The following is a 16,769-nucleotide window of genomic DNA, read 5'->3' on the forward strand; positions in this document are numbered from 1 at the left end:
TGTTAATCTAGGTAACAGAGAGATCCTGGTATGTTAATCTAGGTAACAGAGATATCCTGGTTTGTTAATCCAGGTAACAGAGATATCCTGGTATGTTAATCCAGGTAACAGAGATATCCTGGTATGTTAATCCAGGTAACAGAGATATCCTGGTATGTTAATCCAGGTAACAGAGATATCCTGGTTTGTTAATCCAGGTAACAGAGATATCCTGGTTTGTTAATCCAGGTAACAGAGATATCCTGGTATGTTAATCCAGGTAACAGAGATATCCTGGTATGTTAATCCAGGTAACAGAGATATCCTGGTTTGTTGATTCTTCCTCTGCTCCAGTTTGAGGATGAAATTCAATTCACCACCAGACCAGGAGATGGTGCTGTTCTTCAACTTGACTCTCCAGCTCTTACCACACACACACACACACACACACACACACACACACACACACACACACACACACACACACACACACACACACACACACACACACACACACACACACACACACACACACACACACACACACACACACACACACACACACACACACACACACACACACACACACACACACACACACACAGTTTTTTCTTCAACAAAGTGAACATCTATTTGTGTCGTTTGATGTTTTTGCACGTCTCATTAAATCGTCACTGGATCTTATTAACTTATTAAATATTGATCATCAGGACAAAGTGGCAGCTCTGATTCCACTCAGTCCACAACACCGCTTCAGCTGAATGTACCAGAGGTTCGTCCTCCAGCTGCTGTCCTCAGCACTGTGGAGGCTCCTGGAGAACCAGAGGTTCGTCCTCCAGCTGCTGTCCTCAGCACTGTGGAGGCTCCAGGAGAACCAGAGGTTCGTCCTCCAGCTGCTTTCCTCAGCACTGTGGAGGCTCCTGGAGAACCAGAGGTTCGTCCTCCAGCTGCTGTCCTCAGCACTGTGGAGGCTCCTGGAGAACCAGAGGTTCGTCCTCCAGCTGCTGTCCTCAGCACTGTGGAGGCTCCAGGAGAACCAGAGGTTCGTCCTCCAGCTGCTGTCCTCAGCACTGTGGAGGCTCCTGGAGAACCAGAGGTTCGTCCTCCAGCTGCTGTCCTCAGCACTGTGGAGGCTCCAGGAGAACCAGAGGTTCGTCCTCCAGCTGCTGTCCTCAGCACTGTGGAGGCTCCTGGAGAACCAGAGGTTCGTCCTCCAGCTGCTGTCCTCAGCACTGTGGAGGCTCCTGGAGAACCAGAGGTTCGTCCTCCAGCTGCTGTCCTCAGCACTGTGGAGGCTCCAGGAGAACCAGAGGTTCGTCCTCCAGCTGCTGTCCTCAGCACTGTGGAGGCTCCTGGAGAACCAGAGGTTCGTCCTCCAGCTGCTGTCCTCAGCACTGTGGAGGCTCCAGGAGAACCAGAGGTTCGTCCTCCAGCTGCTGTCCTCAGCACTGTGGAGGCTCCAGGAGAACCAGAAGAAACCTGCCACATCTGGCGGCTGTATGAGCCATTTATGGTGTTTCTTTCCAGGAAGTGTGCAGCTTTGTCTCTGCAGGTCAGGATGTATTTCATGGTGTGAGCTCCAGCTCCAGCTCCAGCTGCAGCTCCAGAAACATCTGCAGCTCCAGCTGCAGCTCCAGCTCCAGCTCCAGCTCCAGCTGCAGCTCCAGAAACATCTGCAGCTCCAGCTCCAGAAACATCTGCAGCTCCAGCTCCAGCTCCAGCTCCAGCTCCAGAAACATCTGCAGCTCCAGCTCCAGCTGCAGCTCCAGCTCCAGAAACATCTGCAGCTCCAGCTCCAGCTGCAGCTCCAGCTCCAGAAACATCTGCAGCTCCAGCTCCAGCTGCAGCTCCAGCTCCAGCTCCAGCTCCAGAAACATCTGCAGCTCCAGCTCCAGCTGCAGCTCCAGCTCCAGAAACATCTGCAGCTCCAGCTCCAGAAACATCTGCAGTCTGTAGAAACATCTGCAGCTCCAGCTCCAGCTCCAGCTGCAGCTCCAGCTCCAGCTCCAGCTCCAGCTCCAGCTCCAGCTGCAGCTCCAGCTCCAGAAACATCTGCAGCTCCAGCTCCAGCTGCAGCTCCAGCTCCAGAAACATCTGCAGCTCCAGCTCCAGCTGCAGCTCCAGCTCCAGAAACATCTGCAGCTCCAGCTCCAGAAACATCTGCAGTCTGTAGAAACATCTGCAGCTCCAGCTCCAGCTGCAGCTCCAGCTCCAGCTCCAGCTCCAGCTCCAGCTGCAGCTCCAGCTGCAGCTCCAGCTCCAGCTCCAGCTCCAGCTGCAGCTCCAGCTCCAGCTCCAGCTCCAGCTGCAGCTCCAGCTCCAGCTCCAGCTCCAGCTCCAGCTGCAGCTCCAGCTCCAGCTCCAGCTCCAGCTCCAGCTGCAGCTCCAGCTCCAGCTCCAGCTGCAGCTCCAGCTCCAGCTCCAGCTCCAGCTCCAGCTGCAGCTCCAGCTCCAGCTCCAGCTCCAGCTCCAGCTCCAGCTCCAGAAACATCTGCAGCTCCAGCTCCAGCTCCAGCTCCAGCTCCAGCTCCAGAAACATCTGCAGCTCCAGCTCCAGCTCCAGCTGCAGCTCCAGCTCCAGCTCCAGCTCCAGCTCCAGCTCCAGCTCCAGCTGCAGCTCCAGCTCCAGAAACATCTGCAGCTCCAGCTCCAGCTGCAGCTCCAGCTCCAGAAACATCTGCAGCTCCAGCTCCAGCTGCAGCTCCAGCTCCAGCTCCAGAAACATCTGCAGCTCCAGCTCCAGCTGCAGCTCCAGCTCCAGAAACATCTGCAGCTCCAGCTCCAGAAACATCTGCAGTCTGTAGAAACATCTGCAGCTCCAGCTCCAGCTGCAGCTCCAGCTCCAGCTCCAGCTCCAGCTCCAGCTCCAGCTCCAGCTCCAGCTGCAGCTCCAGCTCCAGCTCCAGCTGCAGCTCCAGCTGCAGCTCCAGCTCCAGCTCCAGCTCCAGCTGCAGCTCCAGCTCCAGCTCCAGCTCCAGCTGCAGCTCCAGCTCCAGCTCCAGCTCCAGCTCCAGCTCCAGCTCCAGCTGCAGCTCCAGCTCCAGCTCCAGCTCCAGCTCCAGCTGCAGCTCCAGCTCCAGCTCCAGCTGCAGCTCCAGCTCCAGCTCCAGCTCCAGCTCCAGCTGCAGCTCCAGCTCCAGCTCCAGCTCCAGCTCCAGCTGCAGCTCCAGCTCCTGCTCCAGCTCCTGCTCCAGATGTTTCTACAGACCGGGATGTGAACTAAACCAAACAAAGGTCGAACTAAACAAATATTTCTCAGTATTTCAATCGGGATGTTTTTAGTGTTCAGAAAGTGAATATTGCAGAACTGCAGGAAAGTTTTTCAAGTACTTTTGAGTGTATGTTGCAGAAATATCTTTGATTACAATGATTTTCAATACATTGCAGTAATGCAGCAGTACTTTCTGCATCACCTTCAGGAGGCATACTGCAGCACTTTTTCTAGTGTTGAGCGGTTAACTACAGTGTATGAGTACTTTTTATAGTGTTGAGTGGGTAACCCTGCAGTACTTTAGGAGTACTTTTTGAAGTACTTAAGACTTACATTCAATATTTGGAATGTGTAATTTTTGGTATTTCTCAAGTGTACTTTGTAATAATCGCAAAGCAGTTTTGCAAAACTTTAGAGATGCTTCATGCATTCATGTAGTATTTGAGGGGCATCTTGCTGTTTTTTGACAGCACTACATAATACTAGTTTCAAGCTTTGAAGGAGTGTATTTGCGGTTCCTGGTGTCCCGAACAGCAAAGTCGTCCGGTGTGTTTACAGAGTCGTCGGGTGTACTTGCAGTCCTCTGGTGTACTTGCAGTCGTGGGGTGTACTTGCAGTCCTCTGGTGTACTTGCAGTCGTGGGGTGTACTTGCAGTCCTCTGGTGTACTTGCAGTCCTCTGGTGTACTTGCAGTCGTGGGGTGTACTTGCAGTCCTCTGGTGTACTTGCAGTCCTCTGGTGTACTTGCAGTCGTGGGGTGTACTTGCAGTCCTCTGGTGTACTTGCAGTCCTCCAGAGTACTTGGTGAGTTCCCGGCCTCACGCTGTTCCCGTCTCTGCAGGTTCATCCTCTGCTGATGCGCGAGCGGCGCTCAGAGTCTCACAGGAACAAGCTGCTGCGACGGACCGTCAGCGTTCCGGTGGAGGGCCGCCAGCACCCCGAGATGGGTGAGTACTTTAATCCTCTCGTCATCAGGGTATCTCGCTCAGCAGCATCCAATCAAGCTCTTTTCCCTTCCTGATGTCATCTCAGGAATCTCCAACCATGTTTAACATTCAGCTGAAGCTGAACAAGACAAACCGACTCTCTCTCTCTCTCTCCTCTCTCTCTCTCTCTCTCTCTCTCTCTCTCTCGACCCCACCCTCCCTCACCCCCCCTCTCTCTCCCTCTCTCTCTCTCTCTCTTCTCTCTCTCTCTCGTCTCTCTCCTCTCTCTCTCTCTCTCTCTCTCTCTCTCTCTCCCCAACCTCCCTCACCCCCCCCCTCTCTCTCTCCCTCTCTCTCCCTCTCCCTCTCTCTCTTCTCTCTCTCTCTCCTCTCCTCTCTCTCTCTCTCTCTCTCTCTCTCTCTCTCTCTCTCTCTCTCTCCCCACCTCCTCACCCCCCCCCCCTCTCTCTCCCTTATGTTTCTGTGATCTGTTGAACCTTCTGGTGCTTCAACCTTTCAAAGAGTCTCCATGAGAGAAGATTGAATGACAGTTCATTCCTTCCTTCCTTCCTTCTTCCTTCCTTCCTTCCTTCCTTCCTTCTTCCTTCCTTCCTTCCTTCCTTCCTTCCTCCTTCCTTCCTTCCTTCCTTCCTTCCTTCCTTCCTTCCTTCCTTCCTTCTTCCTTCCTTCCTTCCTTCCTTCCTTCCTTCCTTCTTCCTTCTTCCTTCCTTCCTTCCTTCCTTCCTTCCTTCCTTCCTTCCTTCCTTCCTTCTTCCTTCTTCCTTCCTTCCTTCCTTCCTTCCTTCCTTCCTTCCTTCCTTCCTTCCTTCCTTCCTTCCTTCCTTCCTTCACAATAAAAGCAGCAGACGTTTCACGCTGCAGGAAGCGATGGAACAGGTTGATCAGCGGTTCAATCTAGAGTTTGTATTTTGTGGAATTCTGCAGATGTCCTAAACTCGCTGCACTGTCGTAGTAAATTTTCCAGTACTTTCATATAGTGCCTTGTTGTACTTCGAAATGGCAGTTTTTCAGTACTGCTGTTGTGCCTTTTGCAGATGTTAGACTGACTTCAGAAGTTTTTTAGCACTTGGCAGAAACTGTGATGTTTGTGGCCTTTTGGAGGAGATATTACATTACTTTTCTAGTACTTTTATAGTACTTCACTTTGATGTTACGTTTCCACAGCCGTGGCTGTCAGGTCCAGGACAGACTGGTTGATAGACAGACAGGTTTACAGACAGACAGACAGACAGACAGACAGACAGACAGACAGACTGGTCAGGAGGAGGATAGAGTGAGAGAGTGAGAGAGTGAGAGAGTGAGAGAGTGAGTGGTTGGTGTTGGTCAGAGAGACCATGGTGTAGATTAGCAGCCTCTCCTCCGTCAGTCCTAAGCTTTATTCCCAGGGACGTCCCCATCACACGTTTTGCCCCCGATACCGATCCGATTTTTCAGAATTGAGTATCGGCCGATACCGATACTTACATTACTATTGCAAATATACTCAATAGAGTATTTTTGGAGCGACTAAGATGTCTGAAGCTAATAGTACTACTGGCAGAAGCTTTGTTTACCTAGAAATTATTGTAAAACTCACTTATTGAATCAGAATACTTCTCAGAACAACTGAAGAACTTATTTAAACTTTATTCAGTCAGAAGAACAAAAACCCAGTTACTCTCTGCAGTCTTGTTTCTCTTATTTATCTTAACTTAAACTACTTCACCTGGGTTTTGTGGCAAATAAAACAAATGTTAAATGAAACCCAGTGAATCCGTTTGACTAACATATAAAGTATAAAAAACATAAAGAGTATTCAGTAAAACCAGTTCCACTTCAAAGTGTCTTTGACTGGTTGAGTTGAAAATAAGTCCTTAAAAATACAATAATACAAATAAATAAATAAATCTTAAACATAAATACTCTCAGGCTCCAATGTAACTTCTTTGTGTATTAAATTCCAGTTTACCTTAAAGCAGTATGAGAGGTTGGACCTGAATGTCACTAAACATTTACATTTCAATGTGAAGTATAAACACTTCATTCTACTTTAAAGTGGTAAAACCTGTTTGACAAAAGTACTGTGAACATAGTACTCTTAAAAACTTATTCACAATACGATCTTTGTCCTCCCTGGTCTTCTCCCAAACCTCCGTCACACCTCACTATGAACACGGCTCAACACGAGGCTTCAGGACATGTAGTACACATGCCAGGCCTTTAGGGGCGCTGTGACTCACCTCACTATGAACACGGCTCAACACCAGGCTTCAGGACATGTAGTACACATGCCAGGCCTTTAGGGGCGCTGTGACTCACCTCACTATGAACACGGCTCAACACCAGGCTTCAGGACATGTAGTACACATGCCAGGCCTTTAGGGGCGCTGTGACTCACCTCACTATGAACACGGCTCAACACGAGGCTTCAGGACATGTAGTACACCTGCCAGGCCTTTAGGGGCGCTGTGACTCACCAAACACAACAAAAACACAGAAGAAGACAGACCACATAGAAATTTAGAAGTAGACTTCTGCACATAAACACATAAACTACTATATATAACTCTAGTTTTATAGGTCTATGGCCCCGCTCCGCCTGCTTCTAGCTTCTGCAGCTCCACCCGAGCTTCTAGTCCTGATTGTTCTGGTCATTAGGTGACGTAGTGGGGGGGGGGGGGGGGGCATTACGTCATCTTTTGTCCACAGATGATGGTGTTTGCTGAGCGTACTCCACCGCATGTTTACTTTTTAGATGTCTTATCAGATTAGTTGTGTTAAACGAAGCTCTGGTGCTCCACCTCTCAGGACTGTGGTGAAGCTCTGGTGCTCCACCTCTCAGGACTGTGGTGAAGCTCTGGTGCTCCACCTCTCAGGACTGTGGTGAAGCTCTGGTGCTCCACCTCTCAGGACTGTGGTGAAGCTCTGGTGCTCCACCTCTCAGGACTAGTTTGGTTGTCCACCTTAAAATCCCTCCAGGCTGCTCACCTCGCTTTACGGCAGGTGGCACACGGGGCTCGCTTTACGGCAGGTAGCACACGGGGCTCGCTTTACGGCAGGTAGCACACGGGGCTCGCTTTACGGCAGGTAGCACACGGGGCTCGCTTTACGGCAGGTGGCACACGGGGCTCGCTTTACGGCAGGTAGCACACGGGGCTCGCTTTACGGCAGGTAGCACACGGGGCTCGCTTTACGGCAGGTAGCACACGGGGCTCGCTTTACGGCAGGTAGCACACGGGGCTCGCTTTACGGCAGGTAGCACACGGGGCTCGCTTTACGGCAGCTGACGGGAAAAAGGTTTTGTTTTTTGTGTTTTAGCTCGGCGGGGTGATCGGCTGGATTTGCCGATTCCCGATCAGTCACAACTCACCAATATCGGCCTGATCCGATATCTACCGATCTGATCGGGACATCGCTAATTATTATTATTATGTGACTCCACCACCGAGTGGAAGAGGTCCAAAACAGAGCAACAGCGCCCCCTGTGGCAGCTGCATTGCAGAGCGTGACAGTCGGTTCGATAACTTGTTTTCTGGCTCCATGATTAGCATGTTATCTAGCTAACTAACCAGATACTTGGTCGTGTCGAAATGAAGATTCACAGATCTGTACTTAGAGTTATATAAACTAGATCTGTATCTAGAGTTATATAAACTAGATCTGTACTTAGAGTTATATAAACTAGATCTGTATCTAGAGTTATATAAACTAGATCTGTACTTAGAGTTATATAAACTAGATCTGTATCTAGAGTTATATAAACTAGATCTGTATCTAGAGTTATATAAACTAGATCTGTATCTAGAGTTATATAAACTAGATCTGTACTTAGAGTTATATAAACTAGATCTGTACTTAGAGTTATATAAACTAGATCTGTATCTAGAGTTATATAAACTAGATCTGTACTTAGAGTTATATAAACTAGATCTGTATCTAGAGTTATATAAACTAGATCTGTAAGTGTGTTGATCAAAGCTCGCTAGTGATCTCACTAAATGTTAGGAGAGAGTGATCACTCTTTTTACCCTCCGTCAGGGTCCGAGCAGCACGGCTGGAGGATTCTGTTGAACCACTTGGACAAATGGAGAAACTCTCCTGAAAAAACAAACGTGTTTTTAAGATACTTAACGTACTCACAAAGTTTGATACGGCTTTTCTGATTCCGATTCCATTTTTGATTCTGTTTAACGATTCGATTCTTTATCGAGAGTGAACAGGTAGATTACCAGGGGAGAGAATTTCTCCTAACGATTCCTGAATAATGTTTTGAGGGAAAAAAGTAGTTTTACAGTTTTCTGCACCAAAAGGAACAATGTTATTTTTTCCAAACATGAAACTTGAATGATAATTTTTCCCTTAAAAAAACAACAGTCTTCATCGAATGCCCCCTGGAATTTACACTTCTTGGAGTCTTGTGCTGTTGACAAGGGAACCGTCTCTGGGAGGGCGGAGCCTGGAGAGGAATGAGGAAGTGACGTAGGAGGAGGAACGTTCTCTCGGCCTGCAGGGAACGCTGTGTTTTCAGATTGTGTTGGTGCTTTTTTTTAAGATTATCAACACAGAATGATCTAATACATAGACATACAGTAGTAGACCTCTACGAGATTGTGTATGTCTACACAGTAGACATACTCTAGTAGATTCTTTACTATATGGTGTGAAAACTAGAGGCTCACATATAGAGTGAAGATCTACTAGCATATGTCTACGCTGTCGGCTCGCTGGAACAGACATTCACTACAGGGGACAGATTGACGGAGTTCATTTATTATTAGTCCCTCATTAGTCCTCAGACAGGACATTTCTTCACCAAATGGACGTCTTCAGCAGCCACACAGCGCGGTGCTCGGGAAGCTGATGGAGGCCGGGGTGTAGCTCAGGAGGAGGTGATGGAGGCCGGGGGAGTAGCTCAGGAGGAGGTGATGGAGGCCGGGGGAGTAGCTCAGGAGGAGGTGATGGAGGCCGGGGGAGTAGCTCAGGAGGAGGTGATGGAGGCCAGGGGAGTAGCTCAGGAGGAGGTGATGGAGGCCGGGGGAGTAGCTCAGGAGGAGGTGATGGAGGCTGTGGACTCTGTGGATTCAGGACGTGGTGAGAGGAACATGTCTTACCGTGTCCTATTATTTTGTCCTTTATGGTCTCCCACTAGACCTTCTTCCTCCATGTTCTCTCCTGGTTGACGGAGCTCTGCGTCACAGAGAGTGATGCAATGCAACGTACCGCAACGCCACTTGATGTCATGCTGGGAAATGAATCGTTAAGAAGAATCAAACACATTTAAGCTGTACGATTCCCATGGAATTGATCAATCGGAACAGGTTCTCAGTCACAACCAGTTTCGATTTCGGCGCCTGGCGTGGGACATGAACCCACAACCTTGAGATTGTGAGTCTCATAATCTAGCAACTGAGCTGGCCAGGGGCTTCCCCAACAGGAAGTGTGTTTGGAAGAAATGGTGGATTTTGGCCAGTTTTGTAAATTTTCCCTTGGCCATGCCATGAGCTTTGATATTCACATCAACCAGGAAGTGAACTGTAAATCCCCTCAACATGGTCTGATTTGGCTCAAACTTTACACGTTGCATTGGCCTCATGTAGCTTGCCCGGACCAATATGGCCGACTTATTGGCCTCATGTAGCTTGCCCTGACCAATATGGCCGACTCATTGGCCTCATGTAGCTTGCCCTGACCAATATGGCCGACTTATTGGCCGCATGTAGCTTGCCCTGACCAATATGGCCGACTTATTGGCCTCATGTAGCTTGCCCTGACCAATATGGCCGACTCATTGGCCTCATGTAGCTTGCCCTGACCAATATGGCCGACTCATTGGCCTCATGTAGCTTGCCCTGACCAATATGGCCGACTTATTGGCCTCATGTAGCTTGCCCTGACCAATATGGCCGACTTATTGGCCTCATGTAGCTTGCCCTGACCAATATGGCCGACTCGTTTTCCTCCATGTGGCTCTGTTGGTGTTCTGGCAGAAGAACCGAAGCACAAAGCTCCACATGACTTGAACTGGCTCGTGTCTGCGATGTTCCACCTTCCTGACTGATTGGAGGTCCGTCACGCAGCAAGGGGGGGCTTTGTCACAGGGGGTGGCGGGGGGACAGGGTTCTCTGTCACAGCAGCGGGGGGGGGGGGGCTCACAGCAGGAAACAGCAGTACAGAGGGGCTCTGTTACAGCAGGAAACAGCAGTAACAGAGGGGCTCTGTTACAGCAGGAAACAGCAGTACAGAGGGGCTCTGTTACAGCAGGAAACAGCAGTAACAGAGGGGCTCTGTTACAGCAGGAAACAGCAGTACAGAGGGGCTCTGTTACAGCAGGAAACAGCAGTAACAGAGGGGCTCTGTTACAGCAGGAAACAGCAGTACAGAGGGGCTCTGTTACAGCAGGAAACAGCAGTAACAGAGGGGCTCTGTAACCGAACAGTTTGATTGTTAAAAAGTTGCTTGAAACTGTTGTCATGGAAACTAGTCTGAGACGCTCTTCACCCGGTGGAAGAGCTGGAAGCTCCATTAATGACGTAATTAACACGTTAAAACATTGTTAATGCTGCTCCACTCTGTGAAGCACACACACACACACACACACACACACACACACACACACACACACACACACACACACACACACACACACACACACACACACACACACACACACACACTGTGACAGAGGTGGAGCAGAGGATCAGGATCTTCTCTGTGTCTAGCAATAGAGCGTCAGCAGAGCAGCAATAGAGAGGCAATAGAGCAGCAGTAGAGTGACAGCAGGGCGGCCATAGAGCAGCAGCAGAGCAACAATACAGCAGCAGTAATAGAGCGGCGACAGAGCAGCAGCAGTAGAGTGGCAGCAGAGCAGCAATAGAACAGTAGTAGAGTCACAGCAGAGCAGCAATCGAACAGCAGCAGTAGAGTGACAGCAGAGCAGCAATCGAACAGCAGCAGTAGAGTGGCAGCAGAGCAGCAGCAGTAGAGTGACAGCAGAGCAGCAATCGAACAGCAGCAGTAGAGTGGCAGCAGAGCAGCAATAGAGCAGTAGTAGAGTGACAGCAGAGCAGCAATCGAACAGCAGCAGTAGAGTAGCAGCAGAGCAGCAGCAGTAGAGTGGCAGCAGAGCAGCAATAGAACAGTAGTAGAGTGACAGCAGAGCAGCAATCGAGCAGCAGCAGTAGAGTGGCAGCAGAGCAGCAATAGAACAGTAGTAGAGTGACAGCAGAGCAGCAATCGAGCAGCAGCAGTAGAGTAGCAGCAGAGCAGCAATAGAACAGTAGTAGAGTGACAGCAGAGCAGCAATCGAGCAGTAGTAGAGTGACAGCAGAGCAGCAATCGAGCAGCAGCAGTAGAGTGGCAGCAGAGCAGCAATAGAGCAGTAGTAGAGTGACAGCAGAGCAGCAATCGAACAGCAGCAGTAGAGTGGCAGCAGAGCAGCAATAGAGCAGTAGTAGAGTGACAGCAGAGCAGCAATCGAACAACAGCAGTAGAGTGGCAGCAGAGCAGCAATAGAGCAGTAGTAGAGTGACAGCAGAGCAGCAATAGAGCAGCAGTAGAGTGGCGGCACGGTGGACATAGAGCAGCAGCAGAGCAACCACAATGAGCGGCTGCAGCCCAGATCTCACAGGATGGATGTAGAGGGTCATTAACGCCTCTTTTCTCTCGGAGCAGCTTTCAGCTGCTGCAGCTTCACTTTGCTTCCGTCGCTGCTGGTTTCTCTCCTCCTCCCTCACGTCCCTCATTTCACTGCCTTTGTGAAGTGAAGATCTCCGCTGGAGCGGTGGACGCACGGCGGTGGACGCACGGCGGTGGACGCACGGCGGGGGACGCACGGCGGGGGACGCACGGCGGTGGACGCTCACAGACACACGCAGCTTCTGACTGACGTCCAGAGTCCAAGAGGAAGGGACAGAACGCTGTTGGTGTCCATGAGGGAGGCGTCCACGCTCTGACGGCCCGGCAGCGGCAGCACGGGGACAGGAAACATGAGAAGACGAGGCAGCGGGTACCGGGATACAGAGTGCAGGGTCAGGGTGGGGGGCAGCGGGGGGGGGGGGGGGGGGCAGATCAATAGGAAGCTGCTGATGGTGGATGAGAGTGAAGTGATGTCATCGTGCTGCTCTGGAGCTCCTAGAGTCTCTGAACATGTCTGGATGATCCTTTCTGTCATAGTTATACTGTCCTTGTATTCATGCATGAAGGAGGCCTGGTTCACCTGGTTAGCCTGGTTAGCCTGGTTAGCCTGGTTAGCCTGGTTCACCTGGTTAGCCTGGTTAGCCTGGTTCACCTGGTTCACCTGGTTAGCCTGGTTAGCCTGGTTAGCCTGGTTCACCTGGTTAGCCTGGTTCACCTGGTTAGCCTGGTTCACCTGGTTCATTCATTCACCGATTGGTCTGAAATCCTCGAAGCCGTCAGACGGTTGGAATTAGGAAGTATTAAAGTATTAAAGTATTAATACTGCAACAATACCACCGCTTGGCTTGAAATTCATATGAAGTGTTTTTAATAAAGTTAATAAGCTAACTGACTGCTAGTTAGCTTAGTGCTATTTAGCCACTTAGCTGTCTGTCAGTGACGCTTTCTGTTTTAACTTCGGCGGGTTCCTTCGGCCGCCGGGCCGCCGGGCCGCCGGGCCGCCGGGCTGGAGTGGGAACCAGCAACATTTAAATCAATCAATCTTGACTTTATTGATCATCGATCAATCTTGACTCAGTGCAGGTTGAGCATCGTAGGGATTGGCTGACGTTGGGTTCGAAGATGAATACATGAATGTTGATGAGCACGCCCCCTGTTGAGCCCACATGGAATTACAAGTTTCCCTGAGGAAAACCAGTTTGTCTTCGGGTAACGGCAGCAAGACCAAGTTCTGTAGCGTTTAGCATTTTCACACGTTTCTACATGTTTCCACACGTTGTGACACGTTCACGTTGTGACACGTTCACGTTGTGACACGTTCACGTTCAGCATAATTTGCTCCTAACAGGCTAGCTAGCAATCACCGCTGGCAAAGGACCCCCAGTGGACAACAGTGGAACTGCTGTGACGTTAATGAATGAATTATTGTATGAATGTTGTTTACACTGACCTGCTGGATTAAACCTTGTTGTGGACTCGTTTTGGACTCGTTTGGACTCCTTCTGGACTGGTTTTGGTCTCACTTTGGACTTGTTATGACTCGTTTTGTACTAATTATAGACTCGTTTGGACTCATTTTGGACTCGTTTGAGCGGACTTGTGTTGGCTTATTTTGACTCGTTTGAACTTATTTTGACTCGTTTTTGACTCGCTTTGGACTTATGACTTGTTTTAGACCTTCTTTGGACTTGCTTTGTTCATTTTGACTCGTTTTAGACTTGTTTTGACTTATTTAGACTTGTTTTGACTTATTTTGACTTGTTTTGGACTTGTGACTTATTTTGACTTGTTTTGGACTCGCTTTGGACTTATGACTTGTTTTAGACCCTCTTTGGACTGGTTTTGGATTTGACTCGTTTTGATTGGCTGACCACATGATTAACCCCTCGCTGACTGGAACATGTCGTGTAGTTTGAATGACTCGGTAGTTTCTAGCAGCTCGTGGTTTGTTCAGTGTATTTTTCATGGTTTTGATTTGACTACCGATCCTGGTTCAAATAATCGATCCACCAATCGATCCACTAATCGATCCACTAATCGATCCACCAATCGATCCACCAATCGATCCACTTACTGACTCAACTAATCGATCCACCAATCGATCCACCAATCGATCCACTAATCGATCCACCAATCGATCCACCAATCGATCCACTAATCGATCCACTTACTGACTCAACTAATCGATCCACCAATCGATCCACTTACTGACTCAACTAATTGATTCACCAATCGATCCACCAATCGATCCACTAATCGATCCACTTACTGACTCAACTAATCGATCCACCAATCGATCCACCAATCGATCCACTTACTGACTCAACTAATTGATTCACTAATCGATCCACCAATCGATCCACCAATCGATCCACTAATCGATCCACTAATTGATCCACTAATTGATCCACTAATCGATCCACTAACTGACTCAACTAATCGATCACCAATCGATCCACTAATCGATCCACTAATCGATCCACTAATCGATCCACTTACTGACTCAACTAATCGATCCACTAATCGATCCACTAATCGATCCACTTACTGACTCAACTAATTGATCCACTAATCGATCCACCAATCGATCCACCAATCGATCCACTAATCGATCCACTTACTGACTCAACTAATTGATCCACTAATCGATCCACCAATCGATCCACCAATCGATCCACTAATCGATCCACCAATCGATCCACTAATCGATCCACTTACTGACTCAACTATTGATTCACTAATCGGATCCACTAACTGACTCAACTAATCGATCCACTAATCGATCCACTAATCGATCCACTTACTGACTCAACTAATTGATCCACTAATCGATCCACCAATCGATCCACCAATCGATCCACTAATCGATCCACTAATCCAATAATGTATCAGTCAAGGAAACATCCTGTCGCTGCTTCAGATAATCCTGGATATTTGTTCAGAACATAGAATGAAGTCGACAGACAGATGAGATTCACAGACAAACTACAGCTGCTCTACTGCTGCTCTGTTTCCACTCTACTGCTGCTGTACAACTGCACTGCTGCTGCTCTACTGCTGCTCTACTGCTCTGCTCATAATGCTTTACTGCTGCAATGCTGCAGCTCTGCATCTGTTATAGGGTGGTGGGAGGAGTTAATGAGGGGTGGTGGGAGGAGTTAATGAGGGGTGGTGGGAGGAGTTAATGAGGGGTGGTGGGAGGAGTTAATATGGGGTGGTGGGAGGAGTTAATGAGGGGTGGTGGGAGGAGTTAATGAGGGGTGGTGGGAGGAGTTAATGAGGGGTGGTGGGAGGAGTTAATGAGGGGTGGTGGGAGGAGTTAATATGGGGTGGTGGGAGGAGTTAATGAGGGGTGGTGGGAGGAGTTAATGAGGGGTGGTGGGAGGAGTTAATGAGGGGTGGTGGGAGGAGTTAATATGGGGTGGTGGGAGGGGTTAATATGGGGTGGTGGGAGGGGTTAATATGGGTGGTGGGAGGGGTTAATATGGGGTGGTGGGAGGAGTTAATATGGGGTGGTGGGAGGGGTTAATATGGGTGGTGGGAGGGGTTAATATGGGTGGTGGGATGGGGTTATTGAGGGGTGGTGGGAGGGGTTATTGAGGGGTGGTGGGAGGAGTTAATGAGTGGTGGTGGGAGGGGTTAATATGGGGTGGTGGGAGGGGTTAATATGGGGTGGTGGGAGGGGTTAATATGGGTGGTGGGAGGGGTTAATATGGGTGGTGGGATGGGGTTATTGAGGGGTGGTGGGAGGGGTTATTGAGGGGTGGTGGGAGGAGTTAATGAGTGGTGGTGGGAGGGGTTAATATGGGGTGGTGGGAGGGGTTAATATGGGTGGTGGGAGGGGTTAATATGGGAGGTGGGTGGGGTTATTGAGGGGTGGTGGGAGGGGTTATTGAGGGGTGGTGGGAGGAGTTAATGAGGGGTGGTGGGAGGTTTCCCCATGCCTCCCTCTCCTTCCAACTCCTCCCACCTCCTCCTCCTGCCCCTCCTCCTCTCCAGATGCATTTCCTTTTCACTCTCATCCTGTCTTTATGGTCTCTGTCCCTCTAACTCCTACGCTAACACTTACTGCACCCCCCTCCTCTTCCCCCTCCTCTTCCTCCTCCTCTTCCTCCTCCTCCTCCTCCTCGCCCCATAAACACTCACTCCATTCCTTTTTTTTCTGACCAAGCGTCTTACTCATGTCTCCATTCCTTCCTCCCTCTCTCTCCCTCTCTCTCTCTCCCTCTCTCTCTCCCTCTCTCCCTCTCTCTCTCTCTCTCTCTCTCCCTCTCTCCCTCTCTCCCTCTCTCTCTCTCTCTCTCCCTCTCTCCCTCTCTCTCTCTCTCTCTCCCTCTCTCCCTCTCTCCCTCTCTCTCTCTCTCTCTCTCTCTCTCTCTCTCTCTCTCCCTCTCTCCCTCTCTCCCTCTCTCCCTCTCTCTCTCTCTCTCTCTCTCCCTCTCTCCCTCTCTCCCTCTCTCCCTCTCTCTCTCTCTCTCTCCCTCTCCACCCACTCATTCTTGTCTTCCCATCACATTTACATTCACTGTCTTTACCTGTGATTGCAGCAGCAGCTGGTTTCCACCAATCAGATCGCAGCTTTCTTCCAAATCAGTTTCGTTGTCACACGTCAAATTAATCCAGGATGAAAGGAAAAGTGGAGTAACATGGACGTTATCACTCTTTACTTTTTATAAACTCCATTCTCCAGATTATAGAGCATCTTCCTCCTCTAACATCAGATTATAGAGCATCTTCCTCCTCTGGCATCTAACAATTGTTGTATTACTGTGATGAACTTTAACCCCGGCGAGCTCAGCTGGTAGAGCGTCAGACTCTCTGTCTCAAGGTAGAGGGTTCATGTCCCACGCCGGAGACCACCTTCCTGTGAGCTCTCCACCTTCCTGTGAGCTCTCCACCTTCCTGAGGGCTCTCCACCTTCCTGAGGGCTCTCCACCTTCCTGTGGGCTCTCCACCTTCCTGTGGGCTCTCCACCTTCCTGTGAGCTCTCCACCTTCCTGAGGGCTCTCCACCTTCCT

The 16,769-nt window shown here is 49.7% G+C and overlaps 1 protein-coding gene across 1 annotated transcript in view; it reads left to right on the top strand.

Moving 5' to 3' along the window:
• Positions 1–16,769, top strand: part of LOC308128236 (ras/Rap GTPase-activating protein SynGAP-like) — a gene marked incomplete at both ends in the record, with an annotated part of 60,640 nt that overhangs the window by 8,280 nt on the left and 35,591 nt on the right. Inside the window, one exon of the mRNA XM_080493945.1 lies at positions 4,032–4,137. Within this exon, the coding sequence (XP_080350071.1) occupies positions 4,032–4,137 (106 nt within the window). The remainder of the gene's footprint in view (positions 1–4,031; positions 4,138–16,769) is intronic.

Source organism: Lipophrys pholis (assembly GCF_963383615.2).
Source record: "Lipophrys pholis genome assembly, contig: SCAFFOLD_75, whole genome shotgun sequence".
Taxonomy (NCBI): Eukaryota; Metazoa; Chordata; class Actinopteri; order Blenniiformes; family Blenniidae; genus Lipophrys; species Lipophrys pholis.